General features: G+C 42.3%; 1 protein-coding gene across 1 annotated transcript in view; it reads right to left on the reverse strand.

Annotated features, from left to right (window-relative positions):
- Positions 1-12882, reverse strand: part of VCL (vinculin) — a 127906-nt gene that overhangs the window by 56482 nt on the left and 58542 nt on the right. Inside the window, exon 2 of the mRNA XM_068254812.1 lies at positions 1442-1512. Within this exon, the coding sequence (XP_068110913.1) occupies positions 1442-1512 (71 nt within the window). The remainder of the gene's footprint in view (positions 1-1441; positions 1513-12882) is intronic.

The raw sequence follows: 12882 nt of genomic DNA on the forward strand, positions 1-12882 counted from the left end.
TGCTTCATCACGAGGGAGGTAACGTAACGAAGATATAAGATTGTTGATGAACACCTCTGTATATTTGTTTTACAAATAAACTCTTGAATCTTTGACGACGTCTAAGAAGTTCAATCTCCTATGCTGTTTGCTGTGATGAGTGTCAAGTTATCCCACTTCCTGTGATATGGTGCTGAACGAAGGTGTAGTGTTGTTGCCAATAGCAACCAACAAATATTTATTACAGATGAGATCCATGAACTCACTTATTTTGACATCCATTCAAAAACATATATACAATAAAGAAGATTTCTCTGCATTTAAGTGTATGTATGTTGTAGAGACTAGATTTTGAGCCCCTCTGAGGGACAGTTTGTGACAAGACATACACTGTACAGCGCTGCAGAAGATGTCAGTGCTATATAAATACTAAATAATAATGTTTTAAGAAGGCAAAGTTCACCGACTGTCATTGTACAGTTTCTTTGGAAATGCAACTCCATCAAGCTTAGAGCTTAGGCAATTGCTTTTATGTTTTCAGAAACACCTTTCTTAGTTTATCTGTGTGTAATCTTCTCTGGATAAAAGCTGGCCTTGGCTACCTTTGCTATAGTTTTTTGGCTACCTTTGCTCTGGCGAGAAAATTATCTCACTGTACAAGGAGAACAACAGTCACATTAACAGATTGGGAGGTGTGGCTGGTTAGATGAGGTAAAAAAGCCTCTCATTCTATAGGACTCAGAACCTAAGAGTGCACGAGGAGTGACCCACGTCAGCCTACACAGTTAGCAGTTATAACATCCTGCAATTGTCTAGGGTCAATTGCTCCACCAAAATGTTGTTCAAATGTCAAAGGACCAGAGAAACCACAAGCATGAAAAGAACATTACAACTCAATATAGTGCTAAGTCTCCAATTCGATTCCGAGTCTGGACACCCTGCGAGGTGAGAGCGACAGCCACTGAATTGACGAGAGGAGTTAAGATGCCCATTAACAGTACAATCTCCTGAACAATCAGCCCTACAATCGGATCAGGTGCCATTAACCATTCCGAACGTTTTGTCAATCTGAATTTTGGTTTTATCGGATTGCTCATCATTTTCCCCTCTGTTGGTGTGCCTGAACAATTGTTTTCGAACGATCAGATAAGCTCATTGATTGGCATCTTACTGCAATTTTAATTTCCTCTGCTTAGACACTTTCAAGTAAAAGTGCCTGCACACCCCACCCCAACACTAATGCGTGTTCTAATATTGAATGTCATACAGTGTGAACATTTACAGGCTATAGATATTGGATTTAGTTACTACAGCTCTACTCTAAAAAATATAAGACTTCAGTCCTGTAAGCCGCATTGCATAGTAGCAAAAAAGGCAATGGTAAAACCATAATTAACAGTAGAAACAAAGGTACAAGTCTCTCACTGAATGCCCCATGGCACAAAGGACTATGAACACTCACTTGATGAATGCAGGTGGCATGTCTCTCTTCATTATTTGATCATCGGTGGTCTGAACAGTTTCCTTTCCAACCTGAAACAATACATAATATTGAAAATATTTAAGCAATGATCTATACCAATAGAAAGAGAACCATTATGGTATGCAATAAAGTATTAAGTAGCGGCCTGAGGGTCCAGGATCTCAATAGCTGAGCATCTGTTTGTGCATTGATCAATGTTTATTAACACACTTGGCCTCGGGTCCTGATATAGTTTGTGTAGAGGTTTAGTTCTGTAGTATCTTGCCGAGATATTGCCTCATTCTGTATTATCCTCACTTGGTATCAATAAAGAATCTTAAAAAGAGACTCTGTAACAAAATGTTCAGCCTTATTTCTTCTATCCTTTAAGTTCCTATACCTGTTCTAATGTGGTCTGTCTTACTGCAGCCTTTCCTAGTTGCACAGTGGCTGTACTTTCTCTATTATATAATCTAATCTTTCCTTTGTCAGCTTTGTCAGCTCAGGCAGGAATGTGCTGCTCTGCTGTGATAGGTAGACGTTATACACACCCTCTACATGCCCCCTCCAGGCTCTGTATGAGTCAAGTCACAGACTGAGCTTCTCAGCCTATCACATGCTGGTTAGCAGCCATGTTTTTTGTTTGTAAACACTGCCTAAAACTGGCAATTACAAGCCAGGATTGCAGCAGGGAGTGGCAGAAACAGCAAATAGGGGCCCAGGAGAACATAATGAATAGAATGGTATGCTTTTTATTGTAAGAATTTTAGAGTACAGATTCTCTTTAAAATAAAAAGTATTAAGCAGCATTCCACCTTATTGTTTGTGTTCAGATATGGAACATTTCTGAAGCTACCAAGACAAGTATGGACCATAGATTTTTATCTTTAACTTACATAATGCAGAAATTGTGCAATCCAGGAACATGACAGACATATCCCAATATTATACAAGTGAATAAATCCTAAGGCTCATATCGAGCATGGTGCCAATCATATTTTCTACATTAGAACGATGTACTTTTACATGTGGTGTGTGTCACTTTACAGTGGACATATCTCTACCCAGCTCCAAACCCTTGGTGTAAGATAGATTTCCTTAACATAGTATTAAGAGACTTTCCCACCAAGACGTTGCGTTTTAGGGGACGTTATGGTCGCATAACGTGCCCCTAACGCAACGCATGGTGGTGTTGAAGTTGGACGTCAGATTGAGCTGCGTTGTGCAGCTCTCAAAGCAGCCGCTCCAGGTTAGTGATAGGAAGTCCGGATCTTTTTAAGGATTCGGATCATTTGAATCGGATCATTGAAAAGATCAGGATCTTTGAACCGAATCATTTGAATCATTTTACTAGGGAAGCAGACTGGGCGAAATGATTAGCAGGACAGGACTTTCCCTGCACTGTACATTCTGTATGTTCCCGTTTCCTTCAGACAGACATCCACTGTGAACCGAATCTTTCATTGTGATGATCCGCATGATAAGACTCACAAAAAAGATCCGGATCAAATGAACGATTCGTTCATGATCCCGACAACACTACAGTCCCACCACGAGTCTCCTCAGTGCAGTGAATATTAATTAGCCATGTGGCTGGCTACGGAGGAGAAGAGGAGACCTCCTCCAACATTACTGAGCATGTGCAAATAGTCTAACGTGGCTTAGCCCAGTATAACGTACAGCATGCAGCACTTTGTTTAAACGTGCTGCGTTACTATGTAACGCAACGTGTGCACTGTGAAACAGCACATTGATTTTACAGTGCTGTGAGTTAGGCTGCGTTACTAGCTGCTGTAACGTGGGACTTTAACGTCCCACTGTGAAACCACCCTTAGCCTGTAGTCTGTGATCTTTTATTCACAGATATTCAAAAGGTAAATGCAAGTACAACAGGGCAATCATTACACTCTTCACTGGATACAGGAGTCAAACCTTAAAGGGGCACTACAGCGAAAATATGTGCAAACATATGCAAATAAGTATATTTTTTCCAGAGTAAAATGAGCCATAAATTACTTTCCTCCTGTATGTTTGCACATATTTTAAATGTTACAGTTTTTCGCTGTAGTGCCTCTTTAAGTCTTGCTTTGCTCAGTAATAGATACACTGTATTTGTTTGTGCTATTTCAGGCAAGAAGCATTGCGAAAAATGTCAACAAGAAAATGCCTGGGGAGACAAATTGCTCACAATGTTTTACACACAAAAAATAGTTTGTATTGTAAAGCTTCACAGTATTCACAAAACCTGAAGCTGGCCATGCAATATTCAATCACTTAATTTTTTTGGACCAATATTACATATCATGATCAATTATTTTACAACAAACTTGAATGCAACATTTCAGATCTAGCAATGGTAATCTTAGTCAACTCTATATTGATGCCTATATAATTGGAATAAAATGTTTATCAATCATGTATGATTCGAGTGTCCATATCTTGTGTCTGGTGTATACCACCAAACTGTGCCTTTAAAGGAGTTTGGTGAGAAACATTATCTGTGACTTACAAATGAATGAAGCACCACACAGTCTTAGGGGTTTTCTATAGATCACAAATGAAAGGAAAAAAAAAAAAAACACTTGATGAGGTAACTTTTTCCTCGCTACCAAGCTGCAAGCGTTAGTAATAGTGAACAAAGCATTGGTCAGGGATCTTTTTATGAAGGGAAGGAAACAGAAATGTCATCTGGAGAATGTGTTTCTTTCATTAAATGACCAGCCTAGACCCATTACCCATACTTTCCAGCTAATTAACACACCAAGAAATACATCTGAAAGACCCTTTCACATTCTTTAAAGGGGAACTGAAGTAAGAGGTATACGGAGGCTGCAGTATGTATTTCCTTTTAATCAATACCAGTTGCCTGGCAGCCCTGCTGATCCTCTGCCTCTAATACTATTAGCCATAGCCCCTGAACAAGCATGCAGCAGATCAGGTGTTTCAGACTTTAAAGTCCAATCTGACAAGACTAGCTGCATGCTTGTTTCTGGTGTATTCAGATACTACTGCAGAGAAAAAGACCAGCAGGGCTGCCAGGCAACTGGTATTGATTAAAAGGAAATACATATGGCAGCCTCCGTATACCTCTTACTTCAGTTCCCCTTTAATCTCATACAATTTTACAGCAGTAAAGTATACATGACAGGATACATTTTTAGGCAGGTTACCCCTTGCTTGAAGACGTACGATTTTATTTTATTTTTTTTAATCATGATCCGCCAGATTCCCAATTTGAATCAATTCTTTCATTTGCGTAGCACAGGAAAAAAAAAATAGCATCGTTTCAGACAGAGCAGAGGTTTTAATTTTTACATTGTGTTGCTGTGCAAAACTGCTAACATATTTTTTCATACAAACAAACGCGCATGGGGTCCAAAGAAAACATGCAGAAAGATGTGTGCATTATGCAGATACAAGTGTTAATGTAACTTCTCTGAATGTAGCATCTCAGAAAGAGAAAATTAAACTTATGGTATAGTCAAGCTGGGTGAGAAGAATTAAGCCAATGCCTTGATTAAAGTGGACCTGAACTTTTGCACTAGACAGAAGGAAAACAGAAAAATGCACCTTGTATGTATTTAGAGAGTTTAAACTGTTTAATTCCCCCTCATTTCTACGTCTACTCGCAAGTTGTAATTTGCTCTCTCCCCTGTGTCACATGACTGCCATGGCAGATAAGCTCATTTGAAAGCACAGGATGTTAATGTCCGCTTCCATGAATCAGGAAGTAAAAAAACAGTGCAGATTTATTTTAGGATTTGTATCCGCTGCAACAAAGACTTTTTTTTTGATTGAAGGTAATTATGCTATTTGTCTTTTAGAGCAGAGAGCACATTCTGAGTTCAGGTGAACTTTAAGACCGCTCTTCAAATGCTGGACAAACATGCAGTAATCTAACGATCTGTCACGAAGAACGCTATCTATACAATCAGCTACAAAGTCATTGGTGAGACAAGGCAAAGACTGTTCAGATTTGAGCATAATTATTTTACTACTCTGAATCTTACACAAAAATCACACTAATGTGAAAAGTCACAAAACCAAAATCTGGTCCAAGGAAGACACCAAGCAAGGCCTGAGACCAATGACCACTAATTGGGCCTGTTTGCATCTCATCTTCTACTGAATTTCTCATTTTCAGTTTTCTCTGACTGCTGGATTCCTCATGAAGCGCTAGCAAAACACCGGCCCAGCGCAGGAAATTAGCAAAGGGACTTTCTCTTGAAAAACACTTCAAGGGAACTCCACGTCAGTGTGTGGATTACCAGCAAGATTTGTTAAAGAGGAACTTCAGTGAAAATAATGTAGTAAAAAAAAGTGCTTCATTTTTTACCATAATTATGTATAAATGATTTAGTCAGCGTTTGCTCATTGTAAAATCTTTCCTCTGCCCGATTTACATTCTGACATGTATCACATGGTGACATTTTTACTGTGGGCAGGTTATGTAGCTGCTCCTAGCTGTTTTGGCTGTTAGAGACAGCTGTAAACAGCTAATTCCTGTCTGTGAACATTGTTATATTGTGGCAGTTTGCCCAGAGTACCGCGGTACTCAGAGCTTCTTGTAGGAGGGGTTTCAGCACAAAATCAGTCATACAGCGCCCCCTGATGGTCTGTTTGTGAAAAGCATTATATTTCTCATGTAAAAGGGGGTATCAGCTACTGATTGGGATAAAGTTCAATTCTAGGTTGGAGTTTATCTTTAAGTGTTCATATCGTAATATGTGTATAGTAAGATTTGAGGGGGTTCATTTTGCATTTCTGTATACATGGATCCTAAGTTTTGATCTGATGTCCATTTAATAAATAAAGAAAATCTCAAAAAAAAAAAGAGTCTACTTTATCGACCTGGATTTGTTTATAATGGCTGGTAAAGGTAAACTATGCAATTGCTTACAACAATTTCAGTTTGATGCAGCCTTTCCACAAAAAAAAACAAACAAAAAAAAAACACACACAGAGCTTTGAGCAGCACGGTGTTTCCAGGTGCTGGTAGTAGGGATTCTAGACACAAGTTTCCTATTACTAGTATTAAAATCATCTAAGGTTCATGTCCATTCTTCTAGGGACACCGGTTTATGTCCTGCCTCCCGAGTATGGTAAAAACCATTTCGATTTCTAAACGTAGGTCCTCTCTAATCCCCCATGGTTGAAAGAAAATCAGTTTTCAAACTAAATGTGGCTGAGAACACAAAGCTAGAAAGCTGCAAGAGAGCAGAAAGAATACAGCATAATGGGCAGCACAGTAGCATAGTGGATAGCACTCTCACCCTGCAGCGCTGGATTTTCAGTTCAAATACCAGCCAGGGCACTATCTGCATGGCGATTGTAGATCGTGCCTTGTTTGTTCTCCCTGTGTTTGCGTGAGTTGCATCTGGGCATGCTGGTTTCCTCCCACATCTCAAAAAACCACACAGATGAGTTAAGTGGCTTCCCCCAAATATTGGCCCTAAACTACAATGGACACATGACTATGGTAGGGATTAGATTGTGAGCTTCCATGATAACAGTCAGTCACATGACTATGTACACTCAGTGCTGTGAAGAGGTCAGTGCTTTATAAACAAAAAGGAGAAGTAGAACTCATTGAAAAATCATTACAGTTATCTTATAGATAGAACATATGTTTTTCCTGAAACATTTATAAAAAAAAAAAAAAAAAAAAAAAGCTTACAAAAATAATGCAACTGAGTGGGCAGCAGGCACATGCAGAGGAGGGCAGGGGGATGAGGGGGGTTTCTGGGTGCTCAAGCACCCTATCTTTTAAAAGTCCCTCCACCTTTACCCTCGGACATCCTCACTGCACATATGTACCTACTGGCCCCCCAGTCTTACAGATTTGCAGGGCAGGGACATAGCCATGGAGACAGAGACAGCCATTCAAATAACTTAGTGCCTCTGGCTAGTATCACCGAAATGCAGCTGCCAGAGAGAGACTGGCCTGATGTGTACAATAGGAGGAGGAAGCGCGCAGTCGCCAGTGACTGACAGGTCTGACTTAGACCGAGTCACCCAGCGACAGGCCTTTCCTCTGTCAGTGTCTATGAAGGCAGCAGACGGGTGTCTATGAAGGCAGCAGACGGGTGTCTATGAAGGCTGCAGACGGGTGTCTATGAAGGCTGCAGACGGGTGTCTATGAAGGCTGCAGACGGGTGTCTATGAAGGCTGCAGACGGGTGTCTATGAAGGCTGCAGACGGGTGTCTATGAAGGCTGCAGACGGGTGTCTATGAAGGCTGCAGACGGGTGTCTATGAAGGCTGCAGACGGGTGTCTATGAAGGCTGCAGACGGGTGTCTATGAAGGCTGCAGACGGGTGTCTATGAAGGCTGCAGACGGGTGTCTATGAAGGCTGCAGACGGGTGTCTATGAAGGCTGCAGACGGGTGTCTATGAAGGCTGCAGACGGGTGTCTATGAAGGCTGCAGACGGGTGTCTATGAAGGCTGCAGACGGGTGTCTATGAAGGCTGCAGACGGGTGCATCACCAGCGCAAGACAGGTGAATGGAGTGGGACTGTCTGGACGGGGCCCTGTCTGACTAATTGACGCTGGCCTGGTGGAAAATTGCTAAAATAAAACTCCTCTCTAATGGTAAATTTCCAACCTATCAAGAGCTGACTTGTAACAAACACCCCCATCTTGAGCTATTTCGGTGCCGCCAAATTTGTCATTTACTTCACTCGCTCCTACACCTAAAATGTATGCCTACATGATACGCTGATGAAGGGCGTGGTTTCTTATTTAAATTCAACTCAGAATCAGCCTCCTGAAACTGAAATATGCATTCATGAGAGCCTGGTAGGCGGACGTGGGAGAAGCCATCTCCTGGAAAAACTGTAAAATCTTTTGAAACCCTCTTCAAAGGTAGTTACCAAACTACGGCTATAGAGGTGTCGCTACAACTCCTTCCTTGCATCTACTTAGTTCCTCTCTGTCTCTCACCGATATTCCCTTTGGCTTCTTCTAGCGGTTTTAGAGGTTGCCCGGTCAGTGGCACTATGATCCATGTTTGGTGGTTCTGCCAGTTAGTCTCATCACTCTGGACAAGAGTGGCAGGCTTGCTGTCTGAATTATTAAACAGATTGATCACCAAGGATCTTAAGATGTTCCTTCTCGGTGTTAGACCTCATGGTATAAAGCATGCCCAGCACAACCTAGCTCAGCCCATTTTGGCATCAGCCAGGGTTAATATAGCGTCCCAATGGAAGTAGCCATGCTTGTCACATGATGGAATAGAATTCTGTGTAGATAGGTAAATGACCTATGAGCATATCAATGCTAGAGTAACCGACACTTTGCCTCAATTTGAGAAAGTATGGCAGCCATGGATAGACTACAAAGAAGGTCTGAACATGTCTACTGTTCTTGGTGATTGATTTAACCACTTTTCAGTGTACCGATTTCCAACGTTCTCTCATCCATCACCACAACTATGTCGCCATTGTGGTACCAGCTCTCACTTTATCATTTCTTCCTTTGCTCAGGACTTCTTTTTCTTGGTTATATTCCTTTCGTTTGTTTTCGTGCATTCCCCTTCTATTGGGTTAAGTTCTTGAACATTTTTTACCTTTTTGTTTCTGATATGTTTACATTGCTTTATATGCATTCCCCTTAGAATGAGCATAACTGTGCATTTCTATGTACCAATATGTTGTTCATTTATTGTATGCTTTTAATAAAAACTCTTTTGAACACTAAAATGGACTTGGGATACTTCATTTCTTGCAGCACACCTACATTCTGTAATGGGATATCTAAAATGTTATGGCTGTCCTCACAATCTAACTTGGTGATCAAGCATTGATACAACTTTCACAAGTTAGAATTTCCCTCTCTGTGGGAAAGCTTTTAAAGTCCAGTTCAAGCTTATCCATGGACATAGTGGATGAAAGTTATAACGTTGGTACCTGCCATCTGCATGCTCATTTGAGAGATTTTTCCTCACTTCCTGTTCCTGAGACCTCTGTGGATTAAGTGCGAGTTCTGGTGATCCCTGGGACAGGAATGAGGAGCAGCAAGAGAAACCTACAATTTTCTTCCCCACATAAAACAAAGAAACAAAAGATCCTTCAATCCTGGTTTCAGTTTTTTAATCACTTAACGACCGCCCACTGCACAAGGGCGGCTGGAAAGTGGATCCCGCAAGGACCGCCGCATGTACAAGAGGCGGCGGTCCTTGTACGGGCATGGGCGGAGCGATCGCGTGACGCGATCCTCCGCCGGGGACTGGCTCTGCCCCCCTTGCGCTGTAACCCGCCGGCCGTTCGTAAGCGCCGGTGGGTTACTAGCACCCGGATCGCCGCATACAAAGTGTATAATACACTTTGTAATGTATACAAAGTGTATTATACAGGCTGCCTCCTGCCCTGGTGGTCCCAGTGTCCGAGGGACCACAAGGGCAGGCTGGATCCACCCTAGTCTGCACCCAAGCACACTGATTTCCCCCCCCCCCTACCCCCTGATCGCCCACAGCACCCCTCAGACACCCCCCCCCCCCCCGCCCACCCCCCAGATCCCTGTTTGCACCCAATCACCCCCCTAATCACCCATCAATCACTCCCTGTCACTATCTGTAAATGCTATTTTTTTATTAGGTCTCTAACTGCATCCTGGGGACTCCTTATCTCCCACCCAACACTCAAATTCTCCCCAGACCCCCCCCCCCCCCCCCCCCCCGTGTACTGTATGCATCTATCCCCCCTGATCACCTGTCAATCACCCCTTGTCACTGCCACCCATCAGCCCCTAACCTGCCCCTTGCGGGCAAATCTGATCATCCACCCACACCAATAGATCGCCCGCAGATCCGACGTCAGATCACCTCCCAAGTGCATTGTTTACATCTGTTCTCTACCCTAAACACCCACTAATTACCCATCAATCACCCCCTGTCACTGCTACCCATCAGATTAGACCCCTATCTGCCCCTAGGGCACTCAATCACCCGCCCACACCCTCAAAACGCCCTCAGACCCCAAGCCCTGATCACCTCGCCAGTGCATTGCTTGCATCTATTCCCCCTTCTAATCACACCTTGAGACACCCATCAATCACCTCCCGTCACCCCCTAGTACACCTACCCATCAGATCAGGCCCTACTTTGCCCAGTGTTGGCTCCTGATCACTCGGCCAAACCCTCAGATCCCCCTCAGACCCACTTCCGATCACCTCCCCAGTGCATTGATTGCATCTATTTTCCCCTGAGACACCCATCAATCACCTCCTGTCACCCCCCTAGCACTCCTATCCATCAGATCAGGCCCAATACAACCTGTCATCTAAAAGGCCACCCTGCTTATCTCTGTAAATGGACAATAGTGTGTAAAAACAAAAATCAAAAATTGTCATTTACAGAGATATTTCTCCCACCCAGCATGGGTATGTGTAAAAATACACCCCAAAACACATACTACTTCTCCTGAGTATGACAATACCACATGTGTGGCACTTTTTTGCAGCCTAACTGCGCTAAGGGGCCCAAAGTCCAATGAGCACCTTTAGGCTTTACAGGGGTGCTTACAATTAGGCACCCCCCAAAATGCAAGGACAGTAAACACCCCACAAATTACCCCATTTTGGAAAGTAGACACTTCAAGGTATTCAGAGAGGAGAATAGTGAGTCCGTGGCAGATTTCATTTTTTTTTTTGCCGCAAGTTAGCAGAAATGGAAACTTTTTTTTTGATGTCACAAAGTGTCATTTTCCGCTAACTTGTGACAAAAAAATAAAATCTATAAACTCACCATGCCTCTCAGTGAATACTTTGGGATGACTTCTTTCCAAAATGGGGTCATTTGGGGGGTATTTATACTATCCTGGAATTCTAGCCCCTCATGAAACATGACAGGGGGTCAGAAAAGTCAGAGATGTTTGAAAATGGGAAAATTCACTTTTTGCACCATAGTTTGTAAACGCTATAACTTTTACCCAATCCAATAAATATAGGCTGAATGTTTTTTTTTTAATCAAAAACATGCTTGTCCACATTTTTCGTGCTGCATGTATACAGAAATTTTACTTTATTTGAAAAATGTCAGCACAGAAAGTTAAAAAAAAATCATTTTTTTGCCAAAATTCATGTCTTTTTTGATGAATATAATAAAAAGTAAAAATCGCAGCAGCAATCAAATAGCACCAAAAGAAAGCTTTATTAGTGACAAGAAAAGGAGCCAAAATTCATTTAGGTGATAGGTTGTATGAGCGAGCAATAAACCGTGAAAGCTGCAGTGGTCTGAATGGAAAAAAAGGGTCTGGTCCTTAAGGGGGGTAAAGCCCACGGTCCTCAAGTGGTTAAAATGGTCTACTATTAGCAGGTGGGAGTTTGCAACACTATAATAATAATAATAATAATAATAATAATAATAATAATAATAATCCGAACATTTATATAGCGCTTTTCTCCTGTCCGACTGAAATCGCTCAAGAGCAGCAGCCAAGAGACACGCTCAAGGCCACCCTGCAGTGTTAGGGAGTCTTGCCTTGAACTTACTAAATAGGTACTGACGCTAGCCAGGATTCAAACTCTGGTCTCCCATGTCAAAGGCAGTGCCCCTTGTTCACTAACCCTTGCTGGGGTCTAATACATCCTCATGTCACCCATATACAAATTAAAACTGAATGGGAGTCATAGTTTCTCTTAAGACAAAAAAAAAAAAAAATTCAGGCCCGTGCTTGGCAATTCTCTTCTCTTTTGTCCATGTAAAATATTCCATGCCTGCTCACATTTTCCCCAACACACTGAGCACTTCCCCAGTTTCTGACTGTCATTCTCAGATTTCCCAATGTCTCTCCCCTCAGCAAAACATGCCTAGTCTGAACTGCATCAGCCCTCACATGCATGTGAGGGCTGGTGCACACCAGAAGAGCTTTTCTGCGCGCTTTGTGATTTTAAAAGCTCCTGCTAATGTTATCCAAGGTGTGTGTGCACACTGGAGCAATGTGATTTTGTAAATGTAGCATTGCATTAGCAAGAGCTTTTAAAATCTCTAGCGTTTAAAAAGCTCTTGTAGTGTGCACCAGCCCTTACAGGCAGTTTTTCTGTCTCCTCCATTGCTTGTCAATTAGAGGAAGTACTGCTAACAGAGAGCCCTGTGTCCCGGCAGCACACTGTAATGTATTGTGCTCACATATCTCAAAAACTGGGGGAGGCAAATCCCAGTGTGTGGCAGAGTTAGAATGCTACTGCCAGCTTCACATTTTCCTGTCACTCCATCAAGATGTGCTAAATTAGACTGACCTTTCCTCAAGAGCTACCCAGCCATTATCATAACATCTTTCAGACAACCCAATATACACCAAAGAGATTCAGACACCCTGCAAAGACCCAAACAAAAGCTACTACAGAACGCACTAGATCATCATCCATATAAGGTCATAATAAAGCCACAGGCCAAGACATTATTTTAGATCTGGCAGAAACCAGAAACAGGCCATTTCAAGGCA

The sequence above is a fragment of the Hyperolius riggenbachi genome, chromosome 9 (genome assembly GCF_040937935.1).
Source record: "Hyperolius riggenbachi isolate aHypRig1 chromosome 9, aHypRig1.pri, whole genome shotgun sequence".
Taxonomy (NCBI): Eukaryota; Metazoa; Chordata; class Amphibia; order Anura; family Hyperoliidae; genus Hyperolius; species Hyperolius riggenbachi.